The sequence below is a fragment of the Babylonia areolata genome, chromosome 15 (genome assembly GCF_041734735.1).
Source record: "Babylonia areolata isolate BAREFJ2019XMU chromosome 15, ASM4173473v1, whole genome shotgun sequence".
In the NCBI taxonomy this organism is placed as follows: domain Eukaryota; kingdom Metazoa; phylum Mollusca; class Gastropoda; order Neogastropoda; family Buccinidae; genus Babylonia; species Babylonia areolata.
The window spans coordinates 35,652,533-35,672,969 of NC_134890.1; the positions used below are offsets into that span (position 1 = coordinate 35,652,533).

Below are 20,437 nucleotides of genomic sequence, written 5' to 3' on the forward strand. Positions count from 1 at the left end.
GGTGTGCTGTGGTGTGTGCTGTGGTGTGCTGTGGTGTGTTGTGGTGTATTGTATTGTTGTGTTGTGTTGTGGTATGGTGTGCTGTGCTGTGCTGTGCTGTGTGGTGTGCTGTGCGGTGTGGTATGGTGTGGTGTGCTCTGCTGTGCTGTGCTGTGCTGTGCTGTGCTCTTCTGTGTGCTGTGCTGTTCTGTGTGCTGTGGTGTGGTGTGGTGTGGTGTGTTGTGGTGTGCTGTTCTGTGTGGTGTGGTGTGGTGTGCTGTGCTGTGCTGTGCTGTGCTGTGCTGTGGTGTGCTGGTCTGTGTGGTGTGCTGTTCTGTGTGGTGTGCTGTGCTGTGCTGTGCTGTTCTGTGTGGTGTGCTGTGCTGTTCTGTGCTGTTGTGGTGTGCTGTGCTGTGTTGTAATGTATTGTGCTGTGCTGTGCTGTGCTGTTGTGCTGTGTTGTGGTGTGCTGTTGTGGTGTGCTGTGCTGTGCTGTGCTGTGCTGTGTTGTGGTGTGCTGTGCTGTGCTGTGCTGTGATGTGCTGTGCTGTGCTGTGCTGTGCTGTTTGTTGTGGTGTGGTGTGTTGTGTTGTAATATATTGTGGTTGCTGTGCCGTGCTGTGTTGTGTTGTATGTAGTGTGTTGTGGTGTGTTGTGATGTAGTGTGTTGTGCTGTGTTGTGTTGTGATGTAGTGTGTTGTGCTGTGTTGTGTTGTGATGTAGTGTGTTGTGGTGTGCTGTGCTGTTTTTTTGTTTTTGTTGTTTTTGTTGTTGTTGTTTGTTTTTGTGTGGGGTTTTTGGTTTTTGTTTTTGTTTGTTTGTTGTTTTTTGCTGCCCCATCATCTGCACGGTTTCAGTGGCATTACTCTCACGTCGCTCAGATTGCCCATACACGGCCACACCCGGGTTCGTCCGTCACAGTTCCAACGTCGGCAATCCTCAGGGAACCATCGATGTTAGGTCGCCAGGAGACCACACACCAGAGGAGACACTGCACTGCTGCTGAGTCACTTCAGTGGTGTTCAGTGGTGCCTGTTCTGATTCAACGTACTTAGGACACCACCTACTAAGCCCCCTACTAATGACAATAATGGCTTAGTCGCGGAACCAGACTGAGCGAGCGTCTCTCCCAGAGTGGAGACCGCCACCACGTCCCCCAAACAACAGCCCCCCATGAATCTGCCAACACTGAAGACATTGACAGATCTCGTCCCAAGCACGGAAGTGGAGGGGTATCGAAAACTGAGGTCATCATGAGAGCAGGGCATGAAAGGCCACAGACTTGAGACTGTTTGTTTATAGTGATGGTGATGAAGGGTGGTATGCTGTGGTGTGGTGTGGTGCGTTATGCTGTGGTGTGGTGTGGTGTGTTGTAATGTATTGTTTTGTGTTGTTTGTTGTAATATGGTGTGGTGTGATGTGGTGTGGTGTAATGTATTGTAATATGGTATGTTGTAATGTATTGAAGTGTGGTGTAGTGTGTTGGAATGTATTGTGGTGTGGTGTGGTGTGGTGTGTTGGAATGTATTGTGGTGTTGTGTAGTGTGGTGTGGTGTGGAGTGGTGTGTTGGAATGTATTGTGGAGTGGAGTGGTGTGGTGTGATGTGTATTGTGGAGTGGACTGGTGTGTTGGAATGTATTGTGGAGTGGTGTGGTGTGATGTGTATTGTGGAGTGGAGTGGTGTGGTGTGACGTGTATTGTGGAGTGGACTGGTGTGTTGGAATGTGGTGTGGTGTGATGCGTATTGTGGAGTGGAGTGGTGTGGTGTGACGTGTATTGTGGAGTGGACTGGTGTGTTGGAATGTGGTGTGGTGTGATGTGTTGGAATGTATTGTGGAGTGGAGTGGTGTGTTGGAATGTATTGTGGAGTGGTGTGGTGTGATCTGTTCGAATGTATTGTGGAGTGGAGTGGTGTGGCGTGATGGAATGTATTGTGGATTGGAGTGGTGTGGTGTGATGTGTTCGAATATATTGTGGAGTGGAGTGGTGTGGTGTGTTGGAATGTATTTGTGGAGTGGTGTGGTGTGTTGGAATGTATTTGTGGAGTGGTGTGGTGTGTTGGAATGTATTTGTGGAGTGGTGTGGTGTGTTGGAATGTATTTGTGGAGTGGTGTGGTGTGTTGGAATGTATTTGTGGTGTGGTGTGGTGTGTTGTTGTGATGTACTGTGGTGTGGTGTGGTGTGGTGTTGTGATGTACTGTGGTGTGGTGTTGTGTGGTGTTGTGATGTACTGTGGTGTGGTGTGGTGTGTTGTTGTGATGTACTGTGGTGTGGTGTGGTGTTGTGTGGATTGTTGTGTTGGAATGTGGTGTGGTGTGGTGTGAAGTGTTGTGTTGGAATGTGGTGTGGTGTGGTGTGAAGTGTTGTGTTGGAGTGTGGTGTGGTGTGTTGGAGTGTGGTGTGGTGTGGTGTGGTGTTGTGTGGATTGTTGTGTTGGAGTGTGGTGTGGTGTGGTGTTGTGTGGATTGTTGTGTTGGAGTGTGGTGTGGTGTTGTGTGGATTGTTGTGTTGGAGTGTGGTGTGGTGTGGTGTGGTGTCGTGTTGTGATGTACTGTGGTGTGGTGTTGTGTGGTGTGGTGTGGTGTGGTGTTGTGTGGATTGTTGTGTTGGAGTGTGGTGTGGTGTGGTGTTGTGTGGTGTTGTGATGTACTGTGGTGTGGTGTTGTGTGGTGTGGTGTGGTGTGGTGTTGTGTGGATTGTTGTGTTGGAGTGTGGTGTGGTGTGGTGTTGTGTGGTGTTGTGATGTACTGTGGTGTGGTGTTGTGTGGTGTGGTGTGGTGTGGTGTGGTGTTGTGTGGTGTGGTGTGGTGTGGTGTGGTGTGGTGTTGTGTGGATTGTTGTTGGAGTTTGGTGTGGTGTGGTGTGAAGTGTTGTGTTGGAGTGTGGTGTGGTGTGGTGTGGTGTTGTGTGGATTGTTGTTGGAGTTTGGTGTGGTGTGGTGTGAAGTGTTGTGTTGGAGTGTGGTGTGGTGTGGTGTGAAGTGTTGTGTTGGAGTGTGGTGTGGTGTGGTGTGGTGTGGTGTTGTGATGTACTGTGGTGTGGTGTGGCGTGGAGTGTTGTTGGAATGTGGTGTGGTGTGGTGTGGTGTTGTGATATACTGTGGTGTGGTGTGGTGTGATGTAATGTATTGTGATATGGTATGTTGTAATGTAGTGTGGTGTGGTGTGGTGTGTGTTGTATTGTGGTGTAGTGTGGTGTTGTGTGTTATGGTGTGTTACAGTTGATTTTGTTGTGATGTGTAATGTATGGTGGTGTGGTAAGTTGTAATGTGTTGTGGTGTATGGTGGTGTGGCATGTTGTAATGTGGTGTGGTGCGGTATGTTATGTGTTGTGGTGTTGTATGTTGTAATGTGTTGTGGTGTGGTATGTTATGATGTGTTGTGGTGTTGTATATTGTAATGTGTTCTGGTGTGGTATGTTATGATGTGTTGTGGTGTGGTATGTTGTAATGTGTTGTGGTGTGGTGTGTAGTGATGTATTATGGTGTGTTATATTATGAATTGTGTTGTGCTGTGTTGCAATTTACTTTGATGTGGTGTGGTGTAACATATGGTGGTGTGGTATGTTGTAATGTGTTGTGGTATGTTGTAATGTGGTGTGGTGTGGTGTGGTGTAATATATTGTTTTGTGATATGGTGTGTTTCAGAGTGTAGTTTGGTGTATTTTATTGTGCTGTGTAGTATTGTGTGATGTATCGTGGTGTGGTGTGGTGTGGTGTAGCTTGATGTTTGCCGTTTTCTTTTGTGCTGTGATGCGGTATGTTGTAATGTATCGTGTTGTGATGTATCGTGTTGTGTTGCGTTGTGTTGTGATGTATCATGTTGTGTTGTGTAATAATGTGATGGGGTGTGGTGTGTCGTGGCATGATGTGGTGTACTGTACACATCTGACTCACACAGGAAGTGAGATCACCTTCCGGATCTACGGCATCGCCTGCATCCTGGTTCTGGCGGTGTATGCCGGGACCAACTACTTCCTGCAGGACAGAGGGCGCTTCTCGCACGGCTCCAAGATGGCGCACGAGCTGATGGAGGACACGGCGGCTCACCTGGCGCCGCACGGGGTCCCGTCAGGCCTGGGCCGTGACCTGTCCGCGTCCGCACTGACCGGCGAGGATTTGAACACCAAGCAGAAAGGTAGTATGTGTGTGTGTGTGTGTGTGTGTGTGTGTGTGTGTGTGTGTGTGTGTGTGTGTGTGTGAAAAGGGGACTATCATAGTGCTTTCGAATGAATGTTGTGTTGTATTGCAGTGGATTGGATGAATGTAAGGTTGCGATGTAATGGGTGTTAAGTTCTATTGTATAATTGCAATGCATTAAATGAATATTACATTATACTGCATTGTATCATACTATATTATACTGTATTGCACTGTACTGTATTGTTTTGTATGGAATTGTGTTGTATTGTGCTGTGCTGTGCTGTGTTGCATTGCAGTGAATTATAATTACCTATTACAGCAGTGTATTGATGAATGTTAGGTTGTATTTTATTTTAGGCTATTATTGCAGTGAATTATAATTATCTGTTACAGCAGTGCATTGGATGAATGTTAGGTTGTATTTTATTTTAGGCTATTATTGCAGTGTTTTGGATAGATGTCTCGTTGTGTTGTGCTGTACTGTGCTGTGCTGCTTTGTGTTGTGTTGTGTTGTGCTGTTTTGTGATGTGTTGTGTTGTGCTGTGTTGTGTAGCGTTTTGCTGTGTTGTGATGTGTTGTGCTGTGTTGTGTAGCGTTTTGCTGTGTTGTGTTGTGCTGCTTTGTGATGTGTTGTGTTGTGCTGTGTTGTGTAGCGTTTTGCTCTGTTGTGATGTGTTGTGCTGTGTTGTGTAGCGTTTTGCTGTGTTGTGTTGTGCAGCTTTGTGCTGCTTTGTGATGTGTTGTGTTGTGTTGTGTAGCGTTTTGCTGTGTTGTGATGTGTTGTGTTGTGTTGTGTAGCGTTTTGCTGTGTTGTGATGTGTTGTGCTGTGTTGTGTAGCGTTTTGCTGTGTTGTGTTGTGCTGCTTTGTGATGTGTTGTGTTGTGCTGCTTTGTGATGTGTTGTGTTGTGTTGTGTAGCGTTTTGCTGTGTTGTGCTGTGGTGTGTAGCGTTTTACTGTGTTGTGCTGTGTTGTGTAGCGTTTTGCTGTGTTGTGATGTGATGTGTTGTGCTGTGTTGTGTAGCGTTTTGCTGTGTTGTGATGTGTTGTGTTGTGTTGTGCTGTGCTGTGTTGTGCAGCGTTTTGCTGTGTTGTGATGTGTTTTGTTGTGCTGTGTTGTGTAGCGTTTTGCTGTGTTGTGATGTGTTGTGCTGTGTTGTGTAGCGTTTTGCTGTGTTGTGATGTGTTGTGTTGTGCTGTGTTGTGTAGCGTTTTGCTGTGTTGTGATGTGTTGTGTTGTGCTGGGTTGTGTAGCGTTTTGCTGGGTTGTGCTGTGTTGTGTAGCGTTTTGCTGTGTTGTGCTGTGTTGTGTAGCGTTTTGCTGTGTTGTGCTGTGTTGTGTAGCGTTTTGTTGGGTTGTGCTGTGTTGTGTAGCGTTTTGCTGGGTTGTGCTGTGTTGTGTAGCGTTTTGCTGTGTTGTGCTGTGTTGTGTAGCGTTTTGCTGTGTTGGATGGATCTATTTCGTGCTTCTTTGATTGGTGGCTTGGTTTACTTCTCCTTTCCATAATTCTCACAATGTTTGCTCGTTCCTGTTGTTGTTGTTGTTTCTACCTTCTATTCGTTCTGTCGTATTCGCTCGTTCCTCGTTACAGTTGTCTTGTTGTTTTCTACTTCGGTGTTCATTTCAAGCGTCACTGGATGGCAAAATGTTCACTGAGTGAAGTTGATTATGCAGATTACGGGGCCACAAGCCAGGATGGCAACAGGAGCATGTCACATGACCACCCCGACCCATGGGCAGGTGCAGGTGGGTCCTCATTTCCATTAACACCTTGTTTGATATTGCATTAGTATCCTGTGAGTTCCGTGTGATAATGGCGGCTTTGGGGGCATGAGGATAAAGAGAGAGAGGGGAACAGGGGAGACAGGCAGACAGAGAGGCAGAGAGAGACAGAGACAAATAGGGAGACAGTGACAGAGAGAGACAGAGTGACACAGAGAGACAGAGATATCTGCACATTCTTTATTTTCAAGAAACACAAAGAAGCAGTCGTGTAGGTTATACAACCAATCCCTGTCCATTACAAGGTGAGAACCAGTGGGATTTTACGTGCCGAATTCATAGAGCACACACCAGCGCGTGCAACAGACACACTATCTTTAAACTATGATAAATGAACAGGAGAAGAGATAATAATCTTATCAGTATTGTCGTTCGTCATTGCAAACCTGGGACCACATACTACAGATGGCAATTCGTTGGGATGGTGACTGAATGTAGCGGGAACAGTGTGTATATATATATCACCCGTGTGAACGGACGCATCAACATGACGCATCAACATTGTAAAGTCATATCAACAGACATGCCAATTATGTAAACAAACATATCAACAGACATAACAACAGTAGAGAGTGAAAGACAGAGACAGAGAGAACGAACGAACGAACGATATTTTATTTTGAAAAAGTATAAAGCGTAAAGGGTAACAACAACAACTGATAGTGTGTAAACAAAATGAATCTCTACATGTACACACACACACACACCTACACACACACACACACACACACACACACACACACACACACACCTACACACACACACACACACACACACACACACACACACACACACACACACACACACGCACTGAATGTACTGTTTTATCGTTGACAGACAGTTACGGAAGTGGTTACGGAGACACTCAGTTCGGAAGAGAAAACCCATTCCAACAGGTAAAAACTGCTCTCTCTCTCTCTCTCTCTCTCTCTCTCTCTCTGAATCTCTCTCTCTCTCTCTGAATCTCTCTCTCTCTCTCTCTCTCTCTCTCTCTCTCTCTGTGGAGCACAGGCATGGCAGCAGCTGCACTTTCAGAACCTCTCCTCATGACGGAATGAACTGCAACCTTAAGGGGACTATGGTTTGGACCACTGTCGATTTGTTGAATATAACTTTTTTTAAATTATTTTTTTCAGTATAACATAGTTTCTTAGTGTTATGGACATTTTATCACATGCACTTGGTGACTCAACCATTCAAGACTGAACTAACAGATGCAGAAAAAAAGATTACGTATCGACAGCCATGGTCAGGTCCACAAAGGTCATGAAGAAGTCGCTATGTTGCTTCTGGCATTTTCCTTGGAGTGGGCGTGCTGCAAAAATCATGTCCGCAGTCCCACGTTCAGCACGGAAGCCACACTGGCTTTCTGGGAGGATACCTTGCTCAAGATGTTGGAGAAGGCTGTTGAGCAGGACACGGGTCAGAATCTTTCTAGCAACAGACAATAGGGAGATGCCTCGGTGGTTGTCGCAATACTGGCGGTTGCCTTTCCTCCTGTAGATGTGGACTATGCTGGCATCTTTCAGCTGTTGCGAGATCTGTCCCTCGTTCCACATGAACTGGAATTCAGTCAGCTTTTGCATCATGGCAGGGCCTTCTGCTTTGTACACCTCAGCAGGGATAGCATGGGATCCTGGCGCTTTGCCACAGGAGAGTTGCTTCACTGCCTTCCTGACTTCATCTTCTGTGGGGAGGGTGTCGAAGTTGTCATTATCTCTACCTGCGGTAGGCAAGCAATGGTCTCGTCGTTGATGTTAGCAGGACGTTGTTGAAGCGCTCAGCAAACCTCTCCAGAATCTTCTTTTCTTTCAATAGCTGCGTCTCATCTGCTGAGGAGGGGTGAGGAGCCGGGGGACTGGGCACATCGTAGATGTGCTTTGTGTCGTGGCTGTCTACATAGCCCTGGATTTCATCCGCCTTCTTGCTGAACCAGCTGTCCTGCACCTCGCGAAGTTTCTTTTGCACCTTTCTTTTTGCCTCAGCAAAGGCATCTTCCTTGGCTTGTGACGTGGGGTCGTAATGATGCACTCTAAACAGTTGATGTTCATCTGCTAGCAGTGCCTGTATATCTTCATCACTCTCATCGAACCAGTCTTGGTTTCTTCGGTTTGCTGGTCTGAGATGTTAGAGGGCAGTAGTGTAGACAGTGCCTCAGAAGGCCATCTACTGTTCTTCAACGCTGGTTCCGTCTTCCTGTGGTGTGTCTGGCCATCTGCCCTCAAGGTCGTCGGCAAGTTCTTCTGCAACTTTGCTTCTTTTCAGCTTGGAGACATCCAGCCTTTTTGCAGTCTTCTGACCTCGGGGTCTTCTCATTGGCAGAACTCGAAGCCTGAACTTGGACACGATGGGACGGTGGTCGGTCCAGCAGTCGGCACCACACATGGCTCTCGTCACTCTGACGTCCAGCTTGTCCCTCTTTCTGGTGATGACAAGTCTATGAGATGCCAGTGCCTCGAGCGAGGGTGAATCCATGACGTCTTCTTACGGGTGGGTAGGCGGAACAGGGTGCTGGTGATGACAGGATCATGTGTGGCACACGCACAGGAGCAGAAGGCCGTTGCTGTTACACTTGCCAGTGCCGTGCCTTCCAATGATCCCTTCCCAGGTTTTATAGTCTGTCCCTACTCTGGCATTTAAGTCCCCGAGAAGAATGAGATTCTCTGATTGTGGGACTGCTGACATGAGGGTGTTGAGTTCATAGAACTTGTCTTAAATGTCATCTGGGATGGTTATGGTGGGAGCGTAGGCACTAATCAGCGTTGCACTCTGCTTGTTTGAAAGTGGGAGCTGTAGTGTGATCAGGCGGTCGTTGGTATCCTCTGGTCAGTGGTATCCTCTGGTCAGTGGTATCCTCTGGTCAGTGGTATCCTCTGGAAGCTTGGTGAGTTTACAGGCGAGGTAAGATTTGATGTCAAATCCCACGCCTGCTTCTCGTCGTTCAGCGCTGCTGCGACCACTCCAGAAGAACATGTATCCACCACTACATTCTGTAAGCTGGTTCTGTAGTCTACTTGGCACGTTTCGCTGAGCTGCTATGTCCACATTGTAGCGAGCTAGCTCTTTGGCAACCAGTGCAGTTCTGTCTGGTCTGTCTGCCTGCCTTGATGTCATCTAGCAGAGTTCTCACGTTTCATACCGCCAGTGGTGAGCACCATCGCTTTCTTTTTGTATGTGGACGGCTATGAGAGATCCACACCAGCCGCGGTAAGCTGGCCAGGGAGAAGTGAAGCAGGCTGTGTTTGATTCATCTTTTCTATTCCCTTCCTCCATGAAGGTGAGCAGAGCGGTCCATAGAGGGTTGCTCAGACACCCAGGGGGGTGCCGAACTCCTCTGCTGCATTGATTCAGTAGAGAGTGACCCTATGCCCTGGGCCACCTGTGTGCAGGTTTGTGACTACAGCTTCCAGTTTATCCGCACTTGCTGCTTCGCCACTCCCCCATCGCCACAGGACTTCAGGTGTTGTGCTTGACTTTGATAAAAGTGAGGGAGAATTGCTCAGGTCGTCAGCCTCACTCTCTCGTCCCGGTGTAGTCGGAAAATAACACTGCGGAAAAAAAACACTACAGGAGTGTTTTTTCCCAGTAAAATAACACTGGGAGTGTTATTTTCCTAGGAAGATTACACTCCTTCACCCAGGAAAAAATGACTACGCCCAGGAAATTAACACTACCCCAGGAAAAAAACAGACTGCTCTAGTTTTTCATGTGTGTGCAAGTTCGAAATAACCAAAAGTTTGACAGAGTTTAGTGCGTTCCAATTTAAAGTATTATTTCATGTATTTTGTCCATTGCAGTCGAAATTGTATAAAAGTGCACTTGCAAAGTAACAGTAACTGTATCTGTTGTATCGCCCATGCTATAAAACGACTGTGCTAAAATTCTTCCATGATTAAAATTCTTTAAGAACACGTTTAACACTCGCATGAAACAACCCTTTCGAAGTGCCCACAGAGGTTCACCAAATAAATTTTCTCTTGGCTTTCAGCTCTGCCAAGGGGGGTGTGATCGAGCCACCTTCTCTCATCTCCACTTTGAGTATACACGCTGATCGTGGTGTTCAGGAGCAAGGCAGCTGCCATGATCTCGGTGTCTGTAGCCCAGATACGATTTGCTGCCATCTTTGTCGATCTGAGGTATTCTTCTGTGTCCATACCAATATAGCGGCCCAAAACGTCTTCGCTGTGTTTGATGGTTTCTACAACTGCGCGTCGGATCTTTTCATGAAAATCTTGAGACCCTGCGACCTCCAGGCTTAACGCTCTGAAAAAACAATTCCCGTCACCAATAATTGTTTCTGTTTGACGCGGAGCACCCACTTTCGTTTTCGGTCTGAAGGGCATTTTTTTAGGTGCGGCTAACCCCAGAGTCTTGCATTTCAGTCTTCTCCATGTGGAGTTCGTTGGGGTAAACTGCTTTGGAGGCGCAGGGTCAACCCTAACAATTTGTGGTTCTGATGAACGGTCAGGTTTTACCCGTTTGGAAGAGTCATAAACAGGTTCGGCTCTGTTCTTTTTTCAAGTCCGGGGAACAACACGGGCACTGAGTTCGGCTCACTGCCTTCGTGCACTCTGAACAAAATGAACACAATTCACGCTGGACACTCGCAGTGTTTTTTTTCCCGCCAGTCTTATTTGCCGCCGTAGTGGCAGTGTTATTTTCCTGGTGCCAGTGTAATTTTCCTAGGAAAATAACATTCCCCTTCCGATATTGCAGTGTTTCTTTCCTAGGAAAAATACACTCCCAGTGTTTTTTTTTCCTGGAAGTCTTTTTTGCCTCCTACACCGGCCTATCTGGGCCCATTGGCAAGACAAAGTCGAGATGGCTGGAGATGGGTCAGGATGCAGTGGATAGCCAGCAGTGTTCTGCATATGTCTCACTGCGCCCCCAGTCCGCGGAATCCAGGCTTCACATTCTAGGTAGACATGCCCTGAGTATTGTGGGTCCACGGCAGTTCTTGCGGCGTGCTCGCAAGTCTCCCTACCTATTGTTGGGCATCCTCATCCGCCATGGCAGCCATTGGGAGATGTCTCCTCTTCCGCCTGCTCCGCCGTTGGGATGATCTCTTTGTATCTGACCCATGCATTGGGAGCTGGTTCGTGGGCGCCAGGGCGTATCCACACAGTGATGGGCCATGCACGCCGCACGTTATGTACAGGGGGCCAGCAACCACCTCTCTTTACGACTAGTTATCCCGCCAGTCACCCGGTCGCCCGTAGCAAAACTGTGGAAACAGGGGACACGACATGAACCCGTTTGCTACAGACACGTTTGTGTAGGACGCCATGTAAGCAACGCCTGGTGGCAGGCCAGACAGGGGTCTCTACGACAGAGGAAGCTACACTTGGAAAGTGAGAAGTTGGGTCTTCGCTTCACTTTTGATGAGCTGGACGTTGTAGCAGCGGACCTCATCGCCCCACATGCAGCAGGTAGTACTGGGTTAGATGGTTACCACTTGCAGAGAACATCTGACCTGACCACAAAATGAACTATAAACACCCATACATGTACATTGTATGGAACAGAGAGAATGAATGAATGAATCTTTATTTTCCAATGGCGGAGATATTAGCATATTGGCCGACTTACATATCTCCCGTTGTTCTAAGTGACACACTGATATATATATACATATAAATGTGTGTGTGTCTGAGAGAGAGAGAGAGAGAGAGAGAGAGAGACGAGACGAGACGAAACGAATTTTTATTTCACGAAGGCAGTGGAGTAAGCACAGCTGCTTTTTTACATCCAGCCCTCAAGGGCAAAGAAGAAAAACGGAACAAAAAAGCAAAGGCAAAACACACACACACACACAGACACACACAGACACACAGACACACACACACACACACACACACACACACACACACACACACACAATTACATATGAAAATAAAAAAGAGAGAGACGTAAAGGAGAGAGAGAGACACAGAGAGAGATGGAGATGTTAAGATCCCTAACCTGCTATGCACCATGTCTGTGCAGAGCTTTGGACAGAGAGAGACGCCACAACCACATCAGAAAGTCTACACGGGTGATTCTCACCTCCACCACCAACAATCCAATAACTTCTTCGACCAGGGTTACGGCCCTTGAACAGGGTAGATCACCGCACAGTTGAGCTGATGTCATATCCGTTTGGGGTGTTTGTTTCTATGTGTTGGCTAGTATCCAGTTGTGATTTCATTGCTGGTTTTTGGAAAGTAGTCTTCTATCCTCAGTACTCGTATGAATATAATCTGTCATTGCCAATCCATTTGATCGAGATTCTTGTTTACAGTGCACAAATTCCCTGTTTCATCAATTCTCAATTCTCCATAATTATGTACATGCCTGAAACGTACTCATTCAAGAACGGAACGTTCCCAGATTGCCTAGTTCTCATTCCTCAGTTTGTGCGTGTCACAGTGCGCTTGTTTCTGATTCGTGTATTCCTCATTAGTCAAGTTCAAGGTTCATCCACTCTTTAATGTGTTATTCCCTGAAACGTGTCTGTTCTCAGTCTGCATGTTCCTTACTTTGTTATTGTCGTATTCATCTAATGTCTAGCTTTATCCCAATTCTATCATATTAATCTAAGTCTAGCTTAAACCTAATTGTGTCGTATTCATCTGAGGTCTAGCTTACACCTAATTTTGTCGTATTCATTTAAAGTCTAGCTTACTCCCAATTCTGTTGTATTAATCTGAAGTCTAGCTTAAACCTAATTTTGCCGTATTCATTTAAAGTCTAGCTTCATCATAATTTATTGTTTTCATCTGAAGTCTAGCTCAATCCTAATTTTGTCACATTCATTTGAAGTCTAGCTTAATCCTAATTTTGTCGTATTAAGTCTAGCATATTCCTTATTTTGTCATATTATACCAAGCTTTATACTTATTTTGTCATGTTCAAGTTAAGATTAGCTTGATCCCAGTTTTGTCATAATTCACCTAAAGTGCAGATTAATCCTAATTTCGTCATATTCATCTAAAGTCTAGCTTTATCATAATTTGTTGTATGCATCAAAAGTGTAGCTTAATCCTAATTTTCTCGTATTCATCTGAAGTCTAGCTTAATCCCAATGTTGTCGTATTCATCTAAAGCATAGCTTAATCCTAATTTTGTTGTATTCATCTGAAGCCTGATTTAATCCTAATGTTGTCGTATTAATCTAAAGTATAGCTTAATCCTAATTTCTCATATTCATCTGAAGTTTAGCTTAATCCTAATTTTGTTGTAATCATCTAAAGTTTGGCTTTATCCTAAATTTGTCATTTTCATCTTAAGTCTAGCTGAAATCCTAAATCTATCGTATTCATCATGTCTAGCTTCATTCTATTTTTGTCGTATTCATTTTAAGTATAGCTTAATCCTACATTTATTGTATTAATCTTAAGCCTACATAAATCCTAAATTAGTTGTAGTTGTGCATTCGTTTCTTTCCCCATTTCTTTTCTCAATTCAATTTTTTGCATTTATATTTTGCCGTGGTCATGATTTTTTTATCAGATTTTTTTTAATCCCATGATATTGTGGGCATTCTGTACATAATGGTATTTTATACACTGGAACTTTGGTTATGATGGCCATTCGTTCACAAACATCACCGATTCTTCTCGGTGTTCTGGTTTATCATTCGTGTTGGCACAAATGATACTTGATCTGATGATCAGCCATCACAAAGTAAATCCATGGCAAACTGGGTCCTAAAACATGACTACGATTGGGCAATGTAGACCCTCTCTCTGCCTGGCTCCAAACCATGACCACGATTGGGCAATGTAGACCCTCTCTCTGCCTGGCTCCAAACCATGACCACGATTGGGCAATGTAGACCCTCTCTCTGCCTAGGTCCATAACATGACGATTGGGCAATGTAGACCCTCTCTCTGCCTGGCTCCAAACCATGACCACGATTGGGCAATGTAGACCCTCTCTCTGCCTAGGTCCATAACATGACGATTGGGCAATGTAGACCCTCTCTCTGCCTGGCTCCAAACCATGACTACGATTGGGCAATGTAGACCCTCTCTCTGCCTGGCTCCAAACCATGACTACGATTGGGCAATGTAGACCCTCTCTCTGCCTGGGTCCATAACATGACGATTGGGCAATGTAGACCCTCTCTCTGCCTGGGTCCATAACATGACGATTGGGCAATGTAGACCCTCTCTCTGCCTAGGTCCATAACATGACTGCATTTGGGCAATGTAGACCCTCTCTCTGCCTGGGTCCAAACCATGACTACGATTGGGCAATGTAGACCTTCTCTCTGCCTAGGTCAATAACATGACTACGATTGGGCAATGTAGACCCTCTCTCTGCCTAGGTCCATAACATGACGATTGGGCAATGTAGACCTTCTCTCTGCCTAGGTCAATAACATGACTACGATTGGGCAATGTAGACCCTCTCTCTGCTTAGGTCCATAACATGACGATTGGGCAATGTAGACCCTCTCTCTGCCTAGGTCCATAACATGACGATTGGGCAATGTAGACCTTCTCTCTGCCCGGGTCCATAAAATGACGATTGGGCAATGTAGACCTTCTCTCTGCCCGGGTCCATAACATGACGATTGGGCAATGTAGACCTTCTCTCTGCCCGGGTCCATAACATGACGATTGGGCAATGTAGACCCTCTGTCTGGCTGGGTTGGAGAAGTGCATACATCAGGTATTTGTAGAAACCAACCTGTGTCATAGTTTGGGAAGTGCAGTCATTAGGTATCTGTGAAAACCAACCTGTCATAATTTGGGAAGTGCAGTCATCAGGTACCTGTGAAAACCAACCTGTGTCAAAGCATTCCATCCCGAGTTTTACTTCTCTTTGGATGTAGTACCAGTGCACGTACAGACCTGCGTGCTTACCTGTGAAAAGCATGACAGTTTGCAGCTTAGTTTTGTGTGCTGCGTAGACTTAACTATGTTCATTTAAATCATTTAAACTTGCATGAAAAAATACATGCATAGTGCCATGGCCAAGTTAGAAATCCAAGCATAACCACGTTATTATGGAGATATGCACCCATTCAGAATGGCTGGACACTGTTTTGTTTATAGAATAGAATAGTCTTTATTACCAAATGTACCAGGGTCAAGGAATATTGGGGGTAGGGGGGGATAGTACATAACAAGATACGAACATAAATCGAAAATCATACACAAACACCGATACAATAAAAATTAGGATACATACAAGTACATATCAATATAAAAACTTGTGCATATTCACACACGCACGCACTGCGCGCACGCACGCACACACACACACACACACACACACACACAAAAACGCGCGCGCGCGCGCGCGCATGTTTGAACAGAAGCTGCATATTACATGTGGATGGGGCTGATGACTTGATCTTCAGTAAATGGTTGTTGGTTGCACAATTCTGTTTATCATACTGGATTTGTTCGAGAGACAGGGCATTGACTGCTTCTGGGGAAAAGCTATTGGCGAAGCGATTGGTTTTCGTCCTTATACTTCTGTACCGTCGACCAGAGGGGAGCATCTCGAAAATCCCAAAAGCTGGATGTGATTCGTCCTGGCTGAATGATTATGCTTCTTTGAGTAGCCGCTTATAATGTATGTCTTCTAGAAAAAGTAGGTCAGCCCCGGTAATCTCGGTATGTTACTATGGTGATGAAGCCATTCAGAATGGCTGGACACTGTTTTGTTTATAGTCATGTTAGTATGGAGATATGAACCTGTTCAGAATGGCTTTACAGAGTTTTGTTTATGGTCACGACCATCACGGCCACTCCCTTTTCCCCATCTTGATACTTTTCACATTGGCTAAATATTTCACTCCTGACTGTGCTAATGATTTTGTACTTTTGCTCTTCGCTTTTTGACTAGAAGTATATGCTTACCCATGGAATGAAAGACATTATTGTGAACTCAAAGAGATCAGATTTTGTTGAGAACTTAAGAAAAATAGACTTTGGGCCGTATGGGAGGTGCGCACTTGTCCACTTATATGAATGACCACTTTGCTCTGTAGCTTTATTATATGTCCACTTGTATGAATGACCACTTTGCTCTGTAGCTTTATTATATGTCCACTTGTATGAATGACCACTTTGCTCTGTAGCTTTATTATATGTCCACTTGTATGAATGACCACTTTTCTCTGTAGGTTTATTGTATGTCAACTTGTATGAATGACCACTTTCATCTGTAGATTTATTATATGTCAACTTGCATGAATGACCACTTTCCTCTGTAGGTATATTGTATGACCACATCGTATGAATGACCACTTTCCTCTGTAGGTATATTGTATGACAACATCGTATGAATGACCACTTTCCTCTGTAGGTATATTGTATGACCACATCGTATGAATGACCACTTTCCTCTGTAGGTATATTGTATGACCACATCGTATGAATGACCACTTTCCTCTGTAGGTATATTGTATGACAACATCGTATGAATGACCACTTTCCTCTGTAGGTATATTGTATGACCACATCGTATGAATGACCACTTTCCTCTGTAGGTATATTGTATGACAACATCGTATGAATGAACACTTTCCTCTGTAGGTATATTGTATGACCACATCGTATGAATGACCACTTTCCTCTGTAGGTATATTGTATGACAACATCGTATGAATGAACACTTTCCTCTGTAGGTATATTGTATGACAACATCGTATGAATGAACACTTTCCTCTGTAGGTATATTGTATGACCACACATATGAATGACCACTTTCCTCTGTAGGTATATTGTATGACCACACATATGAATGACCACTTTCCTCTGTAGGTATATTGTATGACCACACATATGAATGACCACTTTCCTCTGTAGGTATATTGTATGACCACACATATGAATGACCGCTTTCTCTGTAGGTATATTGTATGTCCACTTGTATAAATGACCACTTTCTTCTGTAGATATATTGTATGTCCAGTTGTATAAATGATCATATTCCTCTGTAGGTATATTGTATGTGCACTTGTATGAGTGACCACATTCCTCTGTAGGTATATTGTATGTCAACTTGTAAAAACGATCACATTCCTCTGTAGGTATATTGTATGTCAACTTGTAAAACGATCACTTTCCTCTGTAGGTATATTGTATGTCAACTTGTAAAAACGATCACTTTCCTCTGTAGGTTTATTGTGTCATCTTATTCTTTGTGAACCAGTCGTCCGCTCTCTTCCATCATTAACATAGATACATTCATTTGTAAACATCTGAAGTCGTTGTGTGTGACGTTCATCGGTATTCATACCAGTGCTGGGGATGCAACGCTTACTGTTTTTTTGTATGTTTTCCTTCATTCAGTTATCTTGGAGTGGATCTTGTTCCTCAGCACTTATTTGAGATATGCACCAATTCTAAACCATTTCTGCTTTTGCCTTTTTAAGAGACATGGAAGAGATAGTGCTTATCGCATTGTTATATATTTTATAAATTGTGAACTCCGTTCAAACGAAAGGAAGTTGTCTTGTTAAGACGGGATTCACCAGTACAGTCATCCAAGGGAGGTGCTCCATCCCTCAATCTGCAGTCACTCCCTTTATTTGTTATGTAGATTTCCCTCCCTTTGTTATGTCAGACACAGCAGATCAGCTGTGTGCGTCTTTCTTGTTAGCTCCTCTTTTGGGGACATCATTTGGCTGTTGCTTTATTGTTATTTATTTAATTCAAGAAAAACAAACCCACTTCAGTAGTTTTTCGCACCTCACAAGTGAGTCCAGAGTTCATATGAGCAGTACACGTCCAGAAACATTGGAAACATACATTTTTTGTCCACGCAGCCGAGAACTTTGAATCGACTTCAACCATCTTCTCTTGACAAAAATAGGGATTGACTGGAGAACGTGTCGGGCCAAGAAATAAAAGGTGTGAGCAATCTTCTCCAAGCTAACGTCTTCAATGGACAATGTCCTCCACAGCTAACGTCTTCAGTGGACAATGTCCTCCACAGCTAACGTCTTCAGTGTACAATGTCCTCCACAGCTAACGTCTTCAGTGTACAATGTCCTCCACAGCCAATGTCTTCAGTGTACAATGTCCTCCACAGCCAATGTCTTCAGTGTACAATGTCCTCCACAGCTAACGTCTTCAATGCACAGTGTTCTACACAGCTAACGTCTTCAATGCACAATGTCCTACAATGTCCTCCTACAATGTCCTCCACAGCTAACGTCTTCAATGCACAGTGTCCTACACAGCTAACGTCTTCAATGCACAATGTCCTACAATGTCCTCCACAGCTAACGTCTTCAATGGACAATGTCCTCCACAGCTAACGTCTTCAATGTACAGCCACCTCCCCAGTTAACGTCTTCAGTATACAATGTCCTCCACAGCTAATGTCTTCAATGTACAATGTCCTCCACAGCTAACGTCTTCAGTATACAATGTCCTCCACAGCTAATGTCTTCAATGTACAATGTCCTCCCCAGCTAATGTCTTGAATGGACAACCATCTCCCCAGCAAACGTCTTCAGTATACAGTGTCCTCACAGCTAATGTCTTCAATGAACAATGTCCTCCCCAGCTAATGTCTTAAATGTACAATGTCCTCCCCAGCTAACGTCTTCAGTGGACCATTGTACATCTCCGTGGTGGCACATGATACAGAGACATGCCAATGTAAATGCCAAGACTCAAAACTGTGAACAAAAACACATTGTAAGTGTAAGACCCAACTTGTCAACAAAAACACTAAGCGTAAGACACAACCTGTCAACAAAAACACTAAGCGTAAGACACACCTGTCAACAAAAACACTAAGCGTAAGACACACCTGTCAACAAAAACACTAAGCGTAAGATACACCTGTCAACAAAAACACAGTGTAAAGGTAAGACACAACCTGTCAACAAAAACACTAAGCGTAAGACACAACCTGTCAACAAAAACACTAAGCGTAAGACACAACCTGTCAACAAAAACACAATGTAAAGGTAAGACACAACCTGTCAACAAAAACACTAAGCGTAAGACACAACCTGTCAACAAAAACACTAAGCGTAAGACACACCTGTCAACAAAAACACTAAGCGTAAGACACACCTGTCAACAAAAACACTAAGCGTAAGACACAACCTGTCAACAAAAACACAATGTAAAGGTAAAACACAACCTGTCAACAAAAACACAATGTAAGAGTAAGTCCCAGCCTGTCGACAAAAACACACTGTAAGGGTAAGACCCAACCTGTCAACCAAAACAAAATGTAAGTGTAAGACACAACCTGTCGACAAAAACACAATGTAAGCATAAGACACAACCTGTCAACCAAAACACAATGTAAGGATAAGACACAACCTGTCAACCAAAACACAATGTAAGCATAAGACAACCTGTCAACCAAAACACAATGTAAGGGAAAGACACAACCTGTCAACCAAAACACACTATAAGGGTAAGACACAACCTGTCAACCAAAACACAATGTAAGCATAAGACACAACCTGTCAACCAAAACACAATGTAAGCATAAGACACATCCTGTCAACCAAAACACACTATAAGGGTAAGACACAACCTGTCGACCAAAACAATGTAAGCGTAAGGCACAACCTATCTACAAAACCCCTAGACCACTGTCCTGACTGGCTAAAGATATCTGACGGCATTATTTTCAGCCAATTAGCGGATTCGACTCAAATGTTTGTGGTGCAGTTTAGTATCAATGTTTACGAATAATGGATCTTTGTTACTGATTCATTCCACTGATTTTTTTTCTACTGATGTTGCTCAGACACTGAATGCCATTCTAAGATTTGACCTAGTTGTTGAGCTGCTCCTTGTGCATATGTAGCGAGGTTTGCAGTTTTCAGGAATGACAGACTAGAGAGCATGGTATATGCAATGTGTTTTAGCTTCCAGCAATAAAGTGTAGACGCCAGTTGATCCATGTGTTTTCCAGTCTGATCAAGTGAATGTCAGTGATGCTTAGGTAGTGGGAGTATGTGTGTGTGGTGTGTGTGTGTGTGTGTGGTGTGAGTGAGTGTGTGTGCGATTGTGTGTGTGTGTGTGTGTGTGTGATCAAAGTGCTGTATTCAAATTTGGAGTTTATTTGTATATAGTGTTTTTCACTGTTTTGCGATGAATGTTTTATTATAATCAGCCGTGGACATGTTGCACTGTTGCCGCGGGTTGTTTTACAGGGACAAGCTGTGCAAAGGAATAAATCGCTGTGAGAATGTTCAACGGTTTGTTACCAGTTTTTGGCCACACACGCCCCCCCCCCCCCACACACACACACAAACACCCATTCACGCCTACACACTCACTCCCCCCCCCCTACACACACACACACACACACACACACACACACACACACACACGCACACACACACACACGCACACACACACACACACACAAACTAGAATTGGAGATGAAACCAATCCCCATCAACAAAATCATGCAATGGAACGCGAGAGCAGTTTCCACGAAATACCTTTTTAAGTACATCTCGCACAGACCAGATACCTGTCCCTCATTTTACAATCTCTTTACGTCAACAGAAGCTACTTGTTTTACCAGTTTATTATTATCCACCAGGG

The 20,437-nt window shown here is 44.5% G+C and overlaps 1 protein-coding gene across 1 annotated transcript in view; it reads left to right on the forward strand.

Moving 5' to 3' along the window:
• The window catches only part of LOC143290612 (major facilitator superfamily domain-containing protein 6-like), a 91,653-nt gene extending 77,808 nt beyond the window's left edge, over positions 1-13,845 (forward strand). The window contains exons 10-13 of the mRNA XM_076600213.1: positions 3,880-4,116; positions 5,796-5,867; positions 6,741-6,799; positions 11,889-13,845. Of these exons, the coding sequence (XP_076456328.1) occupies positions 3,880-4,116; positions 5,796-5,867; positions 6,741-6,799; positions 11,889-11,999 (479 nt within the window). The 3' untranslated portion in view covers positions 12,000-13,845. The remainder of the gene's footprint in view (positions 1-3,879; positions 4,117-5,795; positions 5,868-6,740; positions 6,800-11,888) is intronic.
• The last annotated feature ends 6,592 nt before the right edge of the window (positions 13,846-20,437 follow it).